The sequence below is a fragment of the Cyanistes caeruleus genome, chromosome 3 (assembly GCF_971803275.1).
Source record: "Cyanistes caeruleus chromosome 3, bCyaCae1.hap1.1, whole genome shotgun sequence".
Classification (NCBI taxonomy): domain Eukaryota; kingdom Metazoa; phylum Chordata; class Aves; order Passeriformes; family Paridae; genus Cyanistes; species Cyanistes caeruleus.
The window spans coordinates 15,391,979-15,413,745 of NC_141703.1; the positions used below are offsets into that span (position 1 = coordinate 15,391,979).

Consider the following 21,767-nt stretch of genomic DNA (forward strand, 5'->3'; position numbering starts at 1 on the left):
TTATTTAAATTGCAGTTTTAGTGCAGGCATCATCTCTCTTACCGCGTTGTAAGATACTGAACATCTGTGAACACCACAAAATAATAAAACAGTGGTCTAAGAGCACTTTTTACTCCAAGAAAAAAGGGGTGGGGGGGAAAAGTTAAGTAATAAATTACTTAAAGGACTATTTAGGTAAATCAAAAAGTATGAATCATCTTGGATGCAACTAAGTTTTCAGATATTTTCCTTGCTTCATAATCTGTCTTCAAAGGGAAAAGATAGTGAATTACGCAAACCCTTAAAAATATTTATATCAATCTTTCATTGCAACATAAAGATATCAAGTATCTTTTGTGAGGTGCTTGATTTGAAATTTTGTCTGAGATATGTATTCATAGAGTTGCTTTTGTTATTTTTTCCTCTTAGGTGTTGCTAGATTCTTAAATAAAGTTTTCTATATTACTGGATTTCCTTGCTTGCTGGATTTCAATAATGTAAGCAGCACACTCTTTATGAGAACAGCCAGCATTCATATTAGTTCCCAGGTGCTGGCTTTTGTGAAGATGTTTAGACTGATATTAGTAGATGACTTAATATTTACAGATGACTGTATGGATGGTGTAGCTCATTGTAGCTCTGTAAGCAAACATGCTGCTGCTATTCACAACATACAAAATAATTCTAGTCCTGGGGACAAATATGAGCATTAGCCTGGAAGTGGAAGTTGTCTGTGGCAGCAGCTCTGCTGTGGGAATGCAGATGAATGCAAGGCATGACCAGGAAAATACCTGGCTGGGAAAAATCGGTTGAAATTCCTTGATCATTCAAGGGCTGCATACTTCACCTGTTCCCCTTCTCCAAACAGCACTGCAGATTAATCAGAAAAAGCTGATTAATCTTTGATATTTTTAAAGCAAGATTTTAGTGGATATTTGTACTCAAAGTAGCAACGAACAGGACATGATAAAGGGCTGTAACAAGTGTTGATCCTGAAGTACTGTGGGAGTCATTGACTGATGTCTTACCTGTCAACGTGTCAAATTTCAATTGCTTTTCTGGTCAGGGGCTTTTCTGTTTCCTTTTATGTCAAAGAAGCATCCTTGAGTAAGGCTGTTTCTAGTATTTCAACATCTGAAGAGGGGTGTAGTGACACCAGGGCATGTGCTTGGGCCTCTAGACAAGAGTGAACACTATACTGAGACATGGCAGTGCTTCCAGTGACTAATGGAGCAATTTGAAAGTTTGACTATTGCATTTTGTGTAATAAACATGAAAGTCTTTAAAGCCATAAATGATCAGTGGGCTGAGATTGCAGCAAGGTTTTTAGAAAAGCCCATGTGTGCCTAGTGCCTAAAAAGCATTTTAAAATGTTCTTTCAAACTGATGGAATGGAATTGTAGGCTGATTATGCATATCTGTGACCATACACACAGCTGGAAAATATACCTATCACTGTTGTTATCCTACTGTCTTAATCTCTATTTTATATTTAATAATATTAATACAGAACAGGAAATATGTTACTGGAAAAGTATGTAGTAGTTGTAAATCTTGTGGGTAATAAAGCACTAGGAGTATATTTCAAAAAACTGTGCACATTTATTTTTCATACCTAAATAGTGGTTGCTTTTAGTTGTGGAGAAGAAGATACAGAAGAATGTTTTCTTGTACTGACATTTTTAAGCATTGTGATTGATACATGTACGGCTCGAACTCACTCCCATCATTTTCTGCCCTTATAAATAGAGTGTATCTGCAAAACACATCCAAATGTCTTTGTTCTAAATTGGTTTATTTCATTATTATAAAGAGAAAAATGCATCCCTGCAGGATTTAAGGGGCTTTTTTTTTCATGCAGGAAAACAGGACAGTTAAGGAAGCAATGAGAAAAGAACTGGTCAAGCAGGGTGTTGTATAGTTGTGAAAAACTGAGTTGAGCATGTTGGACCAGTATCTTTTCTTGAGGTTGTGAGATGCTCCATGGTTTTGGTTTTCAATTTATGCTGGATTGATGTTGTTGGTTTAGCTTTAATGATTGCAGTCAAGGAAATCCCTTACACTCAGGGCTATAAACCTCTGAATGTGCTTAGGAGCAGAGGATTTTGAGGTAAAAAGCCTGCTTTCTATGACAACTAAAGCTACAAGGCAATGGTGACAGAACTGAATGTTATACCTTTTGGCACTTTTGATTAAACAACCTCTTGATAAATTACAGCTTTTTGAATGTGTTAAAATCTTTTGAAAAAAGTAAATGGAAGAAGACCAAAAGAATATGATTTGTTTGTGGTATCTTTTGAAAATGATACTATATTAAAAAACTAAGTTGCTGGCAGCCTTCTTCTGAGCCATCACTCTTAATATTTCATTAGTTTAGTAAAAATGAATGCTTAAAAATGCCACAGAGACTGGTTTAACTGATGAGAACAACTAAAAATATATGGAAAAATTTCTGTGGCATTCAGAGTTTCTCATGATCAAAAAACTAAAGATGCTGCAGAGCTGGATAGATGCAGGTATTGTAAAACTGCCTCTTTTTCTCCATCCTTGCCTGAGGTGACTTTTTCTCCCCCTACATAATATATATAGGCTGACTTGCCAAAACAGCCTTTTGTTTCTTTTTTTTGCCATTTGTTGCTCAGTTTTGGAGGATAATGATACACATCTGATCTGCTGGATACAGAAATATTCATCCTCCACTTGTGGAGGGAACTATCCAGTGTGGATCCTGTGCCAATGTTAATTTTTGAAATTGTGGGACAAAGAATGTTAATTTTCACTTCCATTACCAAGATGCCTTTCAGAAAACCTATCTTCTGCTCAGCCATCACAGAGCTAATGGTGCCTGGGGTGGTGGAGGGCTAGCATCAGTTAGAATAATTGATCTATTTCAATTTATCATATTTGCTTATTGCTGTTCTGGAGATGTATTCCTGTGTTCTTGTGCAACCCTCAAATACTAAAGCAAAGCATAACATGCCCTTTAAGATGGCAGGCTATTTTGGATTATAGCATTTTCATGATGGTAGCTGAGAAATAATAACAAACCTTAACATGAGGAGTTCAGTTGAGGGCTCCTCCTGGGGCTTTTTCCTCTTAGCAGAGCTGAAGGACAGGTAGTTGTATAACCCTGCACGCTGAGCTGGAGCGTGTCAGCAGCCCAGTGAGGAGTCCTGCCAAAGCTCTGTTCTCCACAAGGTTTTGAAATGTCATGGCCTAATTGCCATGGGAGACACATGCCTGAGTGCTCCTGCCCAAGGTATGTGTTGCAGAGTGAGACCCATAGCCCCAGACTGGGTGAGTCATTTCCCCAGTTTACCAGGGCACCCCTTAGCTTCCTAGTGCTAGCTTTCTAGAATTTAGGATTTGTGTGGGCTTCTGTTTCAAGGCAAATTTAATGCAGTTTCCTAGGCTTTAGGAGCACTGCTGAACTGGAAAGTAAAGTATCTGTTGTTTGTGGATGTGTTACGAATTTTTGTTTAATTTTGTTGCCTTTAATGGCAAAATGAACAGATGGTACAGATATTCTCGAGGAAAACAAAAATCTAGATTAAAAATCTGACTGATGTCCTAGATGCCAAGTATGAAAAAGAGTTTTGTTTTTTAAGAGTTGTTTATTTATTGCATGTGTTCATTTTGTAATAGCTCTCATGAGTGCAGCTAGCAGAAAACTCATTGCTGTATTTTTTGCATCTTTTCAGCATTTCTTGACACATTTGTTTAATGTATGTTGTTACCTGTTAGAGTGAAAATAAGATGTTGACAGTGGTGGGTTTTTTCCCCTGCTAAGAGAGGCTTATTTGAAACTGATCTAACAGAGGTCAGAGTAAGACCTGCAATATAATGTCATTACAGAGAGATTGAAAATCTGTTGAAAATCATGGATGCTCTGGTATCTTAAAATGAAGTTGCACAGTTGTTAGCAGCCTTTAAGAAATAGTCATACTTTTTAAAGGTGTTTGTAAATTTTACCCTGTAGTTAAGTTGGCCAGAAATCAGCTTCAAGACAACGAGCTGGTATAATATGATATACAAGCTATATATAATATTTTATAATTATATATATATGTGTGTGTGTGTGTGTGTGTGTGTATACAAGCTTATATATAATATATATATATATGCTTATATAATATATATATATGTGTAAGCTTATATATAATATATAAGCTAATACTTCTAGAGATTGGTGTGTAGAAATTAGTGTGATTTAATCTAAGTGCCTTTGTTATAGTGAGGCGAGCATAACAAAAACTGAATATACAATATTCATATTAATGAATATCAATAAATGTGCAATTTAGGGCTATTTTGTTTCATTTTCTGTATGTTTGAAGTGCTGATTTGCACAGGCAGTTTAAGCCATGTGAATTATGTGATTGAACATGCAAGAAGTAGCAAAGATGCAACAGTAACTCATGTTCGCTTTTGGTTTATCCAAATGTTTTCTTTAGAGTTGAATAAAAAAAGCAGCAAAGACCCAAGTAGTTGACCAATATCTCAAAATTTAGCTAAGAGGACAAAATTTTTGGGATTGTGCCATGATAAAATGACATCTGCAATGAGAATGGAAAGAGAAAAGGCCTGTTTGGACCATTTGCAAATCTTGTGTTTCTGTTCTTGCATTTTCAAACTTGGTCTGTCATCTAAGAAAGAATATTTTGGGTTTGTATATTCCTTCTTGTTTTTTAGAAAAGCTAATTTATTGTTACAGATATCTATTGTCTGCAGTATTTCTTAAAGCTCCTTATACAGTCATTTCATAAGAACTTTATGCTAGCCAGTGTAACAAACATATTCTACAATGTATCCTCATAAGTCTTCTGAATATGAGAAAAGAAACCAAATGTAGAGATAAGTGCAAGACCTCGTGTTGGGTAACGAAGTCCCTCATGTCCACAAGTGCTAATTACATAAGGGACAGTGGGGAGCACCAGTGCCAGGCAGTGGCACCAGGTGCATGTGGCAGTAAACAAAGCCCAAGAGTTACGGGTGACCAGGGCAAGCCACCAAATTGAAATGTGCCTTGACTTGCCCAGCAATACAGTGAGGACAGAAGCATTTACTGCTCCTTGGAATGCACTGCTTGTGAAAGGCAGTAGACCAAAACAACAAATTGCTATTGTTGAGAATAGGCAAAAGAATGTGTTATTTAGGCAAAGCTGTCAGCTGCTGTAAAAGCACCCCTTGGTGCTGCGAAATATTTTTGCATCTCTGGAAACAGGTGGGATGCTAGGTGAGCTTGTCCAGTATTTACCAGGACTGTGTAACTGCTCTTAGAGTACAGTTCAAAAAGCCTGTTTGAAGCCCTGTCACTAAGTTCCAATTTTTATCTTTTGGTGGATTGTTTCACCAGTAATGCTAATCCAAAATAATAATAATTTACATGATGAAGTTTAAGAGGTACAGGTACTAGAATTGGTAGATTTGATAAACAACTACAATTTCAGTTCTGCATGTGGTTAAGTTCACTATGTAGTTTAATACTGTATTTTACACTTTATTTCTAAAAGATAGATAACAAAGTATGTAGCCTAGATGCAAAGTTTGAGGGTTTCTGTTAGAGTTTGCAGTTGCTTTGTCTAATTTGCTGGTGATGATTTACTGCATTCTTGATGAAGTTTCTATTCCATTTATGTGCATTTTAAAACTTTCAGATTGAGAAAGAAAAAAATTTTGGCAGTGTATGGTTAAACTGTGGAAGTGTCTTTTGAGTTTGTTTACAGTTATTTATCTAATGTTTCCTTCTGCTTTGGGTTAGGCTTAAGTGGTGATCTCAGCATCTCTAGTATTGCAGTTCTGTCTGTCACACGCACAAGCCTGGCTCCAGCTGTGGCATATGGAATTAACTTCTTAGTTAATTTATGATGTTCTCCTAAAAGCTTTTGACCACTGGTACTGTGTTTTTGCTGTAAGTTGCTTCAGTTAATTACCACTGTTATGCAAAAGAATTATACCCATTAAAAGGCCTGATTACTGCTGCATGTTTTTAACAAAAGAATAAATTAATTGAACAGTGAGGCTTGCTGTTATTCTAACAGTGCCTATGTGTTAAAATGCGATGGTGTTTAAAAAAGGTGTCTTCCAGGTTTTCAGGTTCCTCACAGACAAATCTTGGCCATAAAATCCAGAGCAGCAGCCAGATGACTGAAACTTGAAGTGCTGCTGTAGAGTCTAGCAAGAGAAAACAGTCCAGGGTGACAGCAGTACATTAACACACAGAGTAATACATTACTAGCAGTGATGCCATACTGCATTGTGGCTTAATTGTGTTTAATGGAGTCCTGCAGTCTCTGTGATTTAGCTGCACATGTCAAAGCAGGGCAATTCCCGGTTCATTTGCCTGTAGAAAAACACAGCAGCTTTACATAACCCGTTTGAGAGAGTACTGGAAGCACCTCAGATATTCTGTCTACTCTCACCTCCTTCAGTTTGCCTCTGGTATATTAATGTCATGAATTCAAACCAGACCAAAAAACCCAAACTAAACAACTCCCTTCTAGAAGCACATCTTCACCCCCAATATGTATTTGCCCACCCAGTATTCCCACACATTTTAGTTCTGTTTTCTGCTAGACGGGAAAGAGACCTCAGCAGCATTTTTTTTTTGTCATCCATCCAAAGCCATTCACCTTTTAATAGCATGTGGGTGATGAAAGAGTTGGAATTGACATGTTAAATCCCAGGCCAGAATTACACTGCCAAAGCCCTTCAGGAAAAGAAGGAAATTGGAACTTGGTCATTCTGGTGCCTTTTAAAACCAAAATTGTTATTTTTTCTAGTGGGAAAGGATAAGAGGATGGAGTCCTTGTGTTGTGGAAGATGGTGGCAGAATCCACATTAAAATTTAGCATGACTAAGATTGTCTGAAGTCTTAAATAACTATCTCAAATACACCTAAAGGAATTTTAAAAGTTAACATTTTTAATCCTATCAGTTTGCTCTTAATTAAGTGGTTTTCTCAAAAGAATCTACCTTTTGGAAGGAAATTTGCAGTTCTAGCTTTTTTCTTAACATGCATTTTGATGCATAAAGTTGTCGTGGATAACTCATATTTTGTTTCTGCTTATTGGTGAAAAGGGATTGGTTAAAACAAAGGGGGAGAGCTAATTTTGGAGTACTTCCCTTTAAATTGTCTTAAGCTAAGTCAACAATTTAATGATTTATTAAAAAAAAAAAGGGAATATTTAGTAACCATCTAGGCTGGCTGTCCAAAACAGCTGTACCATTAAAATAATTTACATCTTTCCTATATGTGTATAAGTCATCTTTAATTATCAATAGTTGCCTTTTGTCTTTTTGCACATTAAATTTAGAACTGGTTTCTAGCTGAATCAAATCACAGCCCAGCTTGTCTAGCCTGGAGACACTGTGCTGAACCTGCTCCCCCCAGTTACAGATACAGCTTTGAAAGCGGGAAGAATCAAAAATCAAACTGAGACTGATGGGAAGATGATGTCGTGTATAGGAAAATCTGAAACAGAAGTCAGGAATTTTCTTCAACTTGTCTTTTTTGTCCTTATAGAGGAGAGGATAGGCTACAAGAACATTGGCATCAGTGATAATTAGACTCTACAGAAACCACCATATAACCCTCTCACACACGCACACATTGGTATAAACATATGTTTCATGACAGAGGTTTTAAGTTTTAAAAAAGAAGGTCATTTGGATTTCAAAATTCCAGTTAACTTTGAAACAGTTAACTTCCAATCTGTGTTGCTGCTGCAGCAGGTGCTGCTGCTGTATTTTTCAGCTAATCATGGGCTGTCAGTCTGTGACCTTTCCTAGGTCTGACGCTGAAGTGACAGTGTGACTGTTTGTGTAGCATTGCCTCAGGTTTTGATGACCCCTACAAAGGTAAGCATTGAATGCCAATGGGTTGTCCTTGCCTCTTTTGTCTTTGTTGCTAATGCCAGAGGAGCATTTAAATGTGTGGAAAAGATGGTCTCTCTTACATGTTTACAGCTGGAGGAAACCCCTTTATGGTCTCCTGCTGTCAGGGGCAGCAACACCACTTTGAGGATCCAATCAAACACCACTTGAAAGCAACTTAGATTTGTGCCCTCAAAGATTTATTTGTTTGTTTGCTTATTTGTTTCAAACGTCTAAATACAAGTTAATTCCTTTTTTCATTTGACCTAACTTTAGACCTCTTAAAGTCTGTTCTAGCCACACCAGTAGAAAAAGGGCTGTAGAGTTCTTAACACAACTCACGTTCTTCTCAAGAAGCACATGCACCTTCTCCTTAAAACCAAAGGTATTCAGTGTTGGGTCTGTTGTCGTGCATTAGATCAGAGAGAACAACTAATTGGTACATAGAATCCAAGTCTTTTGCAGGCTAGCAGCTCTTCCCTTAAGTGTTTCTTCAGAGAAAGATTTGGAAGGAGAGGGGAGCACAGTGAGGCAACCATGACACTAATGGAGATAAATGCAGACTTTCACTATAGAGTAATAAAATAACTTTATGGATTGGAAGGGGGGAGAATTCATACAGTTGTATTATTAACATCCAGAACTGTGTTTATTTCTTACTCTCAAAAATATTCTCCAAAGAGTCACACGATATTTATTATTAAATAAGATGACAACTGCCATCTGTCACATCAGGCAACATCAGCAACATCAGTTGCTACTTGGTGTTAGAAATGATAGTGGGAATGCTATTTTTAGGGGAAATAGCCAGCCTCTCTTGCACAATGAAATAAGCCCTCAATATAGAAGGTATTTATTACATTTATTTGGAATGCAGCTGTGTAAATTTGTCCATTTAGGACCATTTAAATTTAGATGGTGAAGAATGAGCAGGCATCTGTAGGTGGAAAAAAGAGACAATTTGAGTGAGTTTGGTTACACTGCATTAAGGTATTAATTTTGACATTCAAAGAGCTGTCACTCATGCAGGATTGCAGTGGCTGTGAAAAATACTGTCAGAAAGCAAAAATCAGTGGGTTCCTTTCTACCTTCTTCCCTTAGTTTCAATTACTAGATTAGAAAAAAAAATCTGCAGCTTTTTTTATCACTATTCACTCTAGAGCAGGATTATCAAGAGACATTGCAGAACAAAAAATAGACTCACCATAAAATCTGCTTCTTAATTTAATTTCAGATTAAGACCATGCTTGGAAAGTGTCTTTCAACTTTCCAACTCAAAGTCACCTTCAACTTTGGTGTATATTGAGCCTGTTTAACAGTTAAGAGAAATAGCATAAGAGAAGGTGCATTTACTTGTATAGAGTGCCTGTATATATTTGTGTGGATACATGTATACAAATTACATGAAATAGCATGGTTTATACAATGCACACCTTCTAGAGAAGAGAGAATAGTCAGGGAATTCTATGTTTTGAATGAATTCTTTTTCCCTTCTGCTCCTCCACCACATTCCAACACAGTCATGATTCATATCAGCAAGTCGTACTTCAGCTAACAGAGGCTAAGCAGCCAGTTTAGCAGCTTAATTTAGGGAAGCTCTCTCATCTCATACAACTATAATTATATGTGAGTGAGCAGATCTGGCAAACAAACCTCTGGAACAGAGTATTTTCATTTATCTCTCTTAAAACATGGATGGCAGAAGTGTCAAGTAAGGGGTCTAACTCAAAGCTGTGGGTTCACAGCCTGGACGTCCAAGCTAGAAGAGAAAGATTGCTGTTATCAACATTTCCAGTGTATAGTTGATTATCAAGATTAGCCTGTCTTAATCTTACTAACCCAATTGCAGTGGTTTTCCTTCTATTTTTTTTTAATCTAACATTAGTGTGCCTTACAAATACGTGTGTGTACAGACATATACACACATACATGTCTGCATGGATATATAAATGTGAGTTCCTGCCTGGTGCAGCAGGAGTATCTCTGTGACTTCCCCACCTCCCTGGTGCCTGTGAGGCTCTGCAAGTGGAACTGAACAATGGTGATGATGATTCATCTGCCATGAGAATGTCACCAAGGTGATGTCAGCCTATGCCCTGTGTCCAAACTGCTACTATAAAGAAAAAAAAGGCAGGTCACTATTGTGGAAGACTGTCTTCTGAAGGGAACAGAAGGCTTGATTTGCCAACAGGACCCACTTCTTTGGGGAACTCCGCAGTCTCCCTGGAGCTGGGGTTGAAGGTGTGGATGGAAAGGTACAGCCCTCAGATTATTGATTTCTGAGGTAGGCAGTGAGAAAGTTTCAGCTAGCAGGCTAAGGGCAGTCAGGAGATTGATTCTTCAGGGCCTTGGGACAGCTGCTTAAGAGATCAGGAGCACAAGCAGTGTTCTTCTCTATCCTTCCAGTCACAGGGAATGAGGATGCAAGAAGACACATGAGCCAGCAGATCAATGCCTTGCTTGGAGCCCTTCCCTGCAAGAAGGACACTGAGGTTCTGGGGCATGTCCAGAGAAGGGAACAGAGCTGGTGAAGGGTGTGGAGCACAAGTCCAGTGAGGAGCAGCTGAGGGACCTGGGATTGATTAGCCTGGAGAAAAGGAGTCTGAGGAAGGACTTCAACACTCTTTATAATCACCTGAGAGGTGTTTGTAGTGAGGTGTGCTCTTCTCCCATGTGACAAGTGACAAGATAAGAGAAAATGGCCTCAAGTAGGGTCCAAAGGACATTTAGATTGGATATTAGGAAAACTTTTTTCACAGAAAGTGTTGTCAAGCATTGGAGCAGGTTGCCCAGGGAAGTGGTGTAGCCACCATTCCTGGAGGTATTTAGAGGACATGTAGATGTGGAGTTTAAGGATGTGGTTCAGTGGTGGTCTTGGGAGAGCTGCATCAACAGTTGAACTAAACAGTCTTAAAGGTCATACCCAGCCTAAACAATTCTGTGATTCTGTGAAAAAAATATAAAGAATGGTTAATGAGTTATTTCTACATCTGTAAAAGAATTGTGGACAAAAATATACAGCTGAGAGCTTATTTCCTTATAAGCTTTGGATCCCTTCCCCATCTCTCCAATTTCTGGATTTGCCTACACCATGTGTATAGAGCATTAGCCTAGAAGAGAAATTGTAGTCAATGTACTTGGAAAGATCCTTTGGGTAAAGTTTGTCCATCTTGTCATTAGGAAGCCAAATTAGTTAAATTTTGGCTCTTTTTACAAGTTAAATCTAGGTAGACTAAGTATCACAAAAATAGGAAAAAAGAGATTCTGATAACAATGCTCAAAGAATAATTTTTCATCTTTAATAATTTCCCCTGGCTTGTGTTTGACATGGAATTTTATTTTCATTTTATGATTTCCCTATTTCCTTCATTTCCCTCAGGAGAGAGAAACAGAAGAAGGAGATGTCAGGTGGCTTTCAGTTATATGCCTCAAAATGAAGATGAATTGGAATTAAAAGTTGGCGACATCATTGAAGTTGTGGGGGAGGTGAGCACATCTTTAATTGAATATACATACATGCATTTCTGACATGTCTTGTGCATGCTAAGTTCCTCAGTACATAATTTAAACCAGACATTTTTCTTCTCTGCTATACTGACCTGTCTGGTTGGGGTTACTGTTGGGGATTAGGGGTTGTTGGTTTTTTTCTTACGGATTTTGTGACTCTTTTCCCCCCTGTAGCATTTCTGCTGGTTTTACATCAGTTGATGTTTCAGACTTCTGTTCAGGGCTCTAAGTTCATGTTACAGAGCTCTTGAGTTCATACCTCTGAAGAACCAAAGATTATAGCAGAAGAAACTTTTCACGATTTTAGTAAGCCAGTTACGGGGAGAAACTACCTTTGCAAAGTTAAACATATTTAAGAAATTTACTTGAATCTCTACAGGAGTTCACCTTTTGTTTTCTTTGGCAGCAAATTTTAAGAATTTTGGTCTTAATCAGTTTAAAAAAAACAAAACTAAAACCAAATAAAAAACTTCAACAAAATATTTAGAGACTCAAGATGCACTTATTTTGGTTAGAACTGGATGTGGAAAATTAATTACACAAATTGGGAACAAATTATGCAAGCTTGGACAGAGAGATAGAGATTTTCTTTGCGTGGGTGACCCTGGCTGCAGGATCAAGAAATGGTGTTTGCTCCCAAAAGCTTCAGTGTTCCATTAGAGATTTTACAAGTATCTTCTGGAGCTTAATAACATGAGGATGAAAGTCAAAATGATAGCATGCCTCCTTTAAGTAGAGTGCATTGAAACTAATTTTTTCATATTTATTTAACTTTAAAAAGAAGACCTTAGTCTGCTCAGGCAGCCAATATAATGTGTGTTGCAGTTTGTATCATTTATTGTAGGATTTTTTTTCTCTGCCATGACTCAGCAGTAATTCAACATTTATTTTCTTTTCAAGGATATATAGTTAATTTACTTTTTCTTGCATCTGTCACGCAATCAATTCAAAAAGAGTATAAATTCTACTGTAATCTACATGGCATCCAGCATTTTCTTATAAGAGATTAAATTCTCACATCTGAATGTAAGAAGCTTAGTGTTCACTGGTTTTGCTCTAACCTAGCTGTGCACACCAGCCCTGCACATCATTCTTCTCCTGGAATCAGATGTGTCACTTAACCGACCTTATTCTGTCTGTGAGCAGTTTTGTAATGGGGGAATTCAAGGTTATAAGAGCATATTCTGAATATATTGTAAATGCCATATTATAATGAGTTTCATGGCATCACATGAACTGTTTTCATTGGGCAATTTGAGGTATATTTGACATCACATGGCCATGCAAATACTTCTTAAAAGTTTTAAGTCTGTGTCTTTTAAGAGTAAATTAATGGAATAAAATCTTTTCCTAGTATCCAGCCAACAAATTAACTCTACTGAATGAATTGCATGATTAAATAATTTAGATGACACACTTTTGGAATGTATCTCTAGTCTTTTTTAAAATTTGAAAAACTTAATTATACATACCTGATTTATTTATATCCAAAAGAGACTGAAAATGTCTGCATTAAAATTGTAAAATGTAGAACTATAAAAGTGAAACATTCCATGTGTGTGCTTGTAGTTAAGAGCATGTTTTTTGAAACTAGCTTGGGGTTTTCTTTTGGGTGAAAGTAGATTAGCTGGTAGAACAGGGAAAATAGGAAATTAAAAAAAAATTCTCAATGCTTCAGGAAGTATTGTTGTGGGACTTTTATTTTCCATTATGGTTGATATCAAGCAGTTGATGTTGAATATTTCTTGTAATTTCCTCTTCTGCTCTTATCATAATAGTGTTAATTCCTCGAAAAAGTAGACGTGGTAGTTTGTGGTAGTAGAATATTTCTTTTGAAACAGGAACTTAATTTGGTGCAGAAAGTTGCACCAACAAATGTGGTAATTTAGTTGTTAACTCTTCTGCTTTTAGGTAATGCCCATAAAGAGTCATTGCATTGAAATAGAATTCATAGCGTTTTTGTCATTCTACAATGCTTCTTATTTCAAATGATAAATATTTTATGTGGGTGACTTATTATTTAAAAAATAGGTCTTCCTCAGTTGTGAAAGTTGAGGTTTTTTTGCAAGGGCCAAAATCATGCTGTATTATTGCAGAACCCCCCTCACCAAAGAACCAGAAAAAGCCTTTCCACAAAGGCAACAATTTGAGATAATTCTTGTAAAATACAGGTTTTGTTTATCATTACTCAGGATTAAAAACTGGATGATACCTTCCACATTATTTAGAGCAAATCAGTGTAATTGGAACATTAATGGTCATTCACTTTCCATTTCCAGTCGCTCTTTTCTCTTATCCCATCTTTTTATTCATGAATAGGTCTCAGTATTATATTGTATCTTCCTAAGAAAGTTGTATCAGTTAAAGTCATTGGTTTAATTGACTTGGATTAATATTTTAAAATCTCCATAGATTTATGTTTAGTTGAAAATAAATCAATTCCTGAGTTACAGCAAACTAAAACTGGTATTATTTATGTCAATATACTGTCTATATATCTTCATGTAGTTATTGAGAAGAAAAAAAAAAGTGTTAAAATGTTGCTTTTGGTTGAATTCATTAAACTTTTCCTGCTGCAAAGAAAGCCTAATTGGACTTAGTTCTTAAGGTAGTGTGTTCTGCTCTTCCTCAAGCCTGTTCAAGATCACTGCCTCCAGCACAGGTTTGACAGAAGGGAACACAAGTCTCAGCTGCCTCCAGCAGTGCCCAAGGGTGTTTCCCCAGATTCCCAGTGAAAATTGGTTACACTGACATCAGAGGGGGATGTGCTGAGGATGATGATGTCTTCCCTTCTCCCACCTCTGCATATGTAATAGCATCCAAAGCTGCCCTGATCCTTCCTCCTGGTGCCAACAGATGGGATAAGATATTTTGAAAGGGTTTTTTGTGCCTGTAGTAGTAGTAGTAGGTTGAATGGGAAATTCCTGTTTCAGCAGAAGTGATTTGGGGCTGTAGAGTGGATTGAAACAACAGCAAGTGTGAGTTTTGAACTTGTCACCAGATGGATATCCTTAGAGGTTGTATGTGTTCAGAATTCACAGTTCCTTCCTATTTGTCCTAGATAGAAATTAATTATAATGAGATCAAACATTCAACACAATAGATAAAATTCTTGTCATTAAAATAGGTTTCCATAACTACAGACACTGATACCCACGAGACATTAATTAACAGACTTAAATTAAAAGTACATTTAAAGCTAACAAGAGAAGCAATTTCATCATTGTTTATGTTCACATTTATTGTGTGATTGATAGCTTTTTGCTTGTCATTTTCCTACCTCATTACCTCTAATTCTAATTACAGTTGTTCCAAAATACAACTGCAACTAATTGTCTTATTAAATGCAAATATCTAAATTCCAATTATATTTCACCCTTACAATTTCATAGGATGCCAGATAATTAACCTGTACCGTGAGAGTAAGGACATTTGGCACATCATTCAAGAGTTCTGAGGCTGCTTGCATTTGGGATTACTCTGTCACTGTGCTGCTGTCACCTCTTGGCCTCCTCCTGCTGAGAAGTCAGCTTTTTGGCAATGTGTAGTGCATGGAGTTAAGCTCACAAGTCTTTGCCTGACACCTTCTGTAATACCACTGAGCTTATTCTTTGACTTTTAGGTAACATCGCCATATATTACTTGATCAAAATCTATCAGTAACTCCTTTGAAATTATAAAAATGCAAACTGAATTTTGATAAATCTGTGGCCTCTTATTTGCAAGATTATTGGATGGGGTTTTTTTGTTCTTGTTATCAGATAAAGTGATGCAACCCATGTCCAAGAACAGGATAAACTGGGGATTGAGCTGGACTGTAAGTCAGTTAAAGTGACTTATTTTGGCATCTATAGAGTTGAAAGGGGAATATTATGTTAAATATTAGTTAAATAATGAATATTTAACTGTAGTGAGGGGTTGGTCTGTGTCACAAATATAGAACTGTATAAATTACAAGAAAACAGCTGTGAATAAATGCTGTGGTTTCACGTCTCTCAGTTTCTTTTCTGTGGAATGCTGTGACAGTTTTTCCAGATTGTCTTCTAACAGGTTGTTCATGAGGATTTCTATGATGACTTCTTATTTGGTTAGTTCATGTGGTAGGGGACTTCTTTTTGGGGAAATCGGGGTGCAAGTACCACTGAGTCCATTTAAGGTCATCCAAGTTCTACGTGATTGTTTTTGCAGCCCCTCAGTTTCTTGTTCAGAAAATGATGTTAAAAAACCCCAACAAAAACCCAAACCACAAAATCAAACAAACAAAAATTCCCAAAGCGCATTTTAACACTTTAAAATAGAGAAACCTGAAGCTGAAAAGATTCCCTAGTAAAAAGCACTTGTGCAGTTTTTAATTTTTACCTTCTGCACCTGAGTTATCAAACAGTTTCCAGACATACTGTGCTGTACCAGAATTCCAAGGGATGACTGACACCTTAGGGGCATGGCTCTCTCTGAATGCACTCCCAAAATAAGCCATCAAGTGGCACTGTAGGCACCATCTTCTCTTGAGGTCTTGTTTCCAAAATGAATTTTCCCATTGGCAGTAGATGTGATCTGTTTATTTTGCCTCTTGGGAATCTGTGTTTTTAATTTCCTTTCAACATGTGATTGCTTTTGTCCTTTGAGCTCAATATTTTCCATTATAATTTATAAGATAAAGGAGTTTTTTTCTCCTTTGCTTTCTGTGCTCTATTTCTCTCAAAGCAAAAGAAAATCTGTTGACCTTGAGTTTCTCTCTTTCCTGTTGCCTGCCTCTGGCATTGCTTTTATTCCTGGGATTGTGTTTTAGTTTCAACAGCCCAGAAAGTCTCTGTTATGATCCAGGGAGTCTTTCTTCCATTTGAAACCTTTCCTGACTCAGAGCTTTCCTCATTTGCCTTAGCTAAGCTGTAAGTAATCTGTCAGCCTAATAGGCAAAGCTTCAGGTTGTAGAACATCTTGTGGAACAGGCCAATATAGGAGTTTATTGGAAATACAGTTTAGGTCAGTGATTCCAAAGAGCTGAACATTTTAATAATTTAACAACTTTAGCCTATTAATTATATAGCAAGGTGTAAGCAAGCAGCTGTGGCAGTCCTAGATTTTCTGGCAAGCAGCTGATGGTAGAACTTCTTTTCCAGCATAGGATGTGGGCTGCCAAATGAAGCCCTCCTCTATTTAGATTGTTTGGTTCAGCACATGAATGCTGAGCATAAATCAGGATGTAAATGTATAAATTCTGCAAACACTTTCTTTTAATAGGAGGGTAACAAATTTTATTGAGCTCGTGCCGCCAGATGGATTACCCCCCATGAATAATGGATTTTCATTTGTAAGGTTATATTGGTTGTGAATTATTGCAACTTACCAAACCATATGGTAATGGAATGCCCCAGTTTGGGATAATTAAAACCTGGAGGTATTTTAGTGTCTTATATTGCATGGATTCATCTTTAGCTGGTGTGTTTTGAGGCTTAACGATATGTAGCAGGTAGCTTTAATGTTTAAAATACTTTAAGCTTTTGATACTTTTGATGAAAATTCCCTAATAAATCTTCGGGAGGCCCAGTTTGACCTCAATCTCTAATGTCTTGCTAACATGATTCTGCATTTTCCTTGTGGAAAAAAAATCCTGGGCTTTGCTTTAGATTTTTTTCTGAATTTGTAGAATTATTGAATATGACATGGTATTTTTAGGCAACTTTTCAGTCAGCTGAAAAACTTAAAATAAGCTAATGGATGATCTGAGTATACTCATGTGGATTTTAGTTTTAGCTGTCTAAATATCTCTGTATATATATATTTCTGTACATATGGATAGAGGTCTGTAAATCAACACATCACATAAAGAGTGGTAATGTTAAAGGTAAGAAAACTCTGAAGTGTTACTCTAGAAGAAGTAAGCAAGTGAAAATTACTAGAGGAAAAGTTGCGTCTGAATGATATTGGTCACATTATTTGTCAAGTAATCTCAGCATTTTGCAAAGCAGGGATCTTGGGAATTCCATAAATCCTCTGATTCATCTTCTGGTCAATCAGCTAATGCAGTTGTGGTTTAATATTTAACTCTAATCAATATAGCCACCTGGGAATACTGCATTAGAAAAATTGAAATATTTTATAGCTCAAAGAGTCTTTGCCGTTTTGTGTTTTTTCTATATAACTATATTTTTATATGGAATATAAAATTTACATTGAATCATCTTTAGCAGTATAATTAATTTATAGAGTCTGAGTGCTGTGTGTCATGCAGTTTCAGTTTTCCATGTTGCTTTTTATTAGTCTGGAGAGAAGAAAGCAAATATTACCTTTTAGAGACTCTGATACTGTGATTTGAAAAACCTCCACCTCACTGAAGTGATTGAGTGATATGTATTCTATCTTCTGAAGTAGCAGCAAGATAGTAAGAAGAGCAAGATAATTCCCAGAGATGTGCTGGGAATACTACTGAGGCATTGAAGGGGGGGAAGTTTTGTCATGGACAGATACTGAGATTAAATGAAAGTCTGGACTGAGCCACTTCCAAATGAAAACAAAAATTCAGCTCATGAGATCAAGAAATATGGGGTTTTTACTGAAACATCTCATGTAGCTAAGTTGAAAAAAAGCATACATTCCTCTATATTTTGAGGAAATACTTGGTTGTATTATTATGAGGTGTCTTTTCTAAGGACTCAAATTTTTCACAGATAAGTAAGAAGATAGTTTTCATAGAATTTTTTCTGTAATAATTAGCTAGCTTCATTTAAAGTGTGGGGTTGTTTTTTTTAACAGTAAAGTTAATTTTCTCTTTTCATAAATGGGGGGAGGATAGGCAGGAGAGAGATGAGTCAAGCATTATTGGAGACTGATGTGTCACAGATCTACACTGTCCTCCTGTGTCATGTTTTCAGTGAAGGGACAGTGTCTGACAGATGAAAAACATTTATCTATCAAGGGTGTGTTTAGCTGATGCATATAATCAGTCATTTCTTGCTGTGCCATTATAACCTAAAGGCATTTCTAAGAGCTGTCATTTCACTGCCCGACACCACCATTCAATCCTGAATGGATTATAGAGGAGGGAGTTTGCAATTTTAAAGTGATATTTTCTCTTGGGTTTTGGCTAGGTAGTGTCCCTCCTCCTCCTGACATTATCATTATTATGTATTTCAGTACCTCTTTGTAAATCTCTATTCAAATATGCATTAGTACTGTTCTTTGTTCTCCACAGGTTTCTTACATTTACACATGAATGATGTAGCACCATTCTTATTTTTTAAGATACAAAATTTCTGATTTTGATGGGGAAGGCAAGGATGTTTACATTATATTAAGATATCTAAATTAGATTCTCTGAGTAACACATTGTAGGTGTTTCTCTTTCACCATTGATTAATATGGTAGTTTGGCATTTAAGAAAAAAAGTGGGAAATAAAAAACACCACAATTACTTAGGGAATTCAAACAGAATTCACAAATCACATCCATTAAGATGGTCTTGAATAGCCCTACAGTGTGCACTGAAAATTTGGTGATTGAGTAGATATCCATAAAAATTGAAATGGAGAGACACCCTGTGCTCTCTAGTTGCTCTTTTATCCTTTTATGTAATTCTTGTCCAAGCTTTTGACTGCTGTCAGCACTGCTGACGTTTACAGATGTGTTCATGCATCTCTCTTGTTTTCACTTATGAAGAAAAAAAAAAAAGGGAGTTCTGGCTTAGAGCCTATGCCATGTGCTCCTTATACCTGAAATTAATTAATATAAACTATTCAGAGCCATTGCTGTCATTTGTTGAATGTATATAATGGTACTCAGTAAAGTGTTGCTTATGTAAAACCCCCTCTTTTTTTTGTGTCGGTGCAGGTGGAAGAGGGCTGGTGGGAAGGAATACTTAATGGAAAGACTGGCATGTTTCCCTCCAACTTCATAAAGGAGCTCTCTGATTCTGATGATGTTGGAATAGTACAGGAGGAGCAAATAAAGTCAAGTAAGGAAAAACTTATTATTGATGTTCAGTATGTATGTCTGTGTCTAGCTCATAACACATTGATAGGACAGCACATTCTTATCTCTTTCTTGGAAGTGTTTTTGAATGCCATGTTTTAATTTATGCTGAAAGGGTCAGATGATGATGATTTATGTATACCTGCAGGGCTACCTGAGTTGCAACATTGTCAGTGCTCTCTGAGCTGTGTTAGACTTGCTGAGCCACAACAGGCTAAGAGAGAAGGCAATGATGATGACTGCATTTGTATTTCAAAATTAATTACAAGGGATTTTTTGTCTTTAGACATGGAAAGCAACCAAACATTTACAAAGTGGCTTATTGAAAGTGGAGGGATTAATGTGCCATGATATCTATGACAACCAAAGACTTAAGGATTCATATTTACTGGTGTGGGACATGCAGCACTTTTTCCCTCCAGGTGCTGAGCATGTTTCTATCACCTCTGACACCCAGTGCCCCAGCAGCCAAAGGGAAAAAGGCCAGAACTGGGACATGGACTTTGTTCTCTCATTTACAGTGGGCCAGTACTGCTGCAGGTGAAAAGCATGTTTGGTAACGAAGTTTGCAATAGTGTAAACATGGGAGTGGGTTGTCTGTCCTATCTATAACTTCTCGGGGAGAATAACCTGAACCAAAACAACCTGTGCTGTTACATGAAATGAAAAGTTGTTGGTCTTCATGGTTTTATGTTTTTCAAGCAGATACTATTTTTTTTTCCTAATTCAGTGATCACATCTGAATCTTCAGAGGGAAAAAAAAAAAAAAAAGAAGGCAATTGTATTTGCATATTTCAGGCTAATTCCACAATACTTGCCAAGGTCTTCCTATTTTTAGTACTGCAGATGTTCATTGCTATGTGGTGTTCTCCTGAGGTCTCTGAATAAGCAGAAGTCAAAAGACTACCAAGACCTTTGTAAGCTGATTTCAGCTGAAATTTACCAAAATCTTTATAGTTAACTCTGTCAATAAGAGGTAGAAAATGATAACACTTTCCTCTTTTTCCTCATTTTTCCACTTAAGGTAAATTTGTCACCCTTATTCCATACCATAGAAATACAATCCTGAAAAACCTTAACTTCTGCAATGATGAAAATATTTTATATTTTTTTGTAATGGAGTATATTTTCATGTGTGAATGTATACGGGTAACCTAATCTTGTGGTCAGTGTTGTTCAAGGTATTTAAATGTAACATTCCTCCAGACTGGTATGAACATATTTTAAATTTTATAATTTTAATGTAATGGAGAGGGAGAAAGGGCATTAAGTAAACCTTTACTTAATTCACATTTCAGTGAGATTGCAAACTGATTTCTATATCCTGCATATGCTATCATGAATTATGTTCATTATAAACACAGTGCATCTTGGAAGAACTAATTGTGTAGAGTAATTTCAGCTCTGGAGTCTGTAATGTTGTTCACTATATAAGTGAACAAGGTAGGTGATACTGTTCAGGATGGAGTATCCCAATTTTTTTATATGAATGAATGAATGTTCTTTCCCCAGGTAATTTGGTAATATATACTTCATAATAAGCCTCCTAAAAATGGCTTTGAGCAAAAACATACATTGGGGTGTGCAAAAGTAGCCACAAAACATTAACTTTTGATGTCCATTAAGACCCATGCTTTGTTCAGGCTTGAATTTATGTGCTGGTTCTGACTGTCAGTGGAACCCAAACCTGTGACATTTGTATGGAGAAGACAGCAGTAACACAAATGTTGTTGCATCTTTAAATAAATTGAAGGTAATTGTAGGTGGGAGATGGATTTCCTAGTTTCCCATATTTATTTTAATTCTTTGGAGGTGCTTTGTGGGTATCTCAGATGAGGAGCTATTAGATGTATCTATAAAACAAAAGAGCACTGTAAACCTCCTGAGAGAGAGACAGTGACTCAAGGAATGCTGAGATTGTGGGGATTTTAGTGGATTTTTATTTATTTTTTCTTCGAGAAAACTGTCAATTTAATAATAGCATTCCCTTAGGAGAATTATGGGAAATATGCATAAATTCAATTTTTTTTATATATGGTTTATGTGATTGACACAGCTGTTGCTCTGTAACACATAGTGCTTCATGAGCCTCTGTTCAGGCACACTGAATATCTGTATTTGAAAATCTCCATAATGAGATTCCAAAAATTTCAACAAGTTTACACAACTGACTAGGAATGATAATCTCATTCCATGTTTAGTCTGAAAACATAGTAAAATCAAAAATGAACATGTAAACCCTGGAAGATTTGGCCATCAGGTTAGTAGTACTGTTGAAATGCTCTAGGTTACATCTCAAAAAAGGTGTGTATTCATGGCTTCTGTGAAAACTTCAAATATATCTGTATCACAGGACTTGGAAGCCTTGAATGTGCATTTTAGGTTATGAAGTTGGTACTTGGATGAGGGTTTGAACTCAGACCCTGGGCAGCCACTGA

At 36.7% G+C, this 21,767-nt stretch overlaps 1 protein-coding gene across 13 annotated transcripts in view; it reads left to right on the top strand.

Annotated features, from left to right (window-relative positions):
- SH3KBP1 (SH3 domain containing kinase binding protein 1) overlaps positions 1–21,767 on the top strand; it is a 213,656-nt gene that overhangs the window by 97,253 nt on the left and 94,636 nt on the right. For all 13 annotated transcript variants that reach the window (XM_086879946.1, XM_086879948.1, XM_086879951.1 and 10 more), the window contains 2 exons: positions 11,234–11,340; positions 19,189–19,312. In XM_086879946.1, the coding sequence (XP_086736072.1) occupies positions 11,234–11,340; positions 19,189–19,312 (231 nt within the window). The remainder of the gene's footprint in view (positions 1–11,233; positions 11,341–19,188; positions 19,313–21,767) is intronic.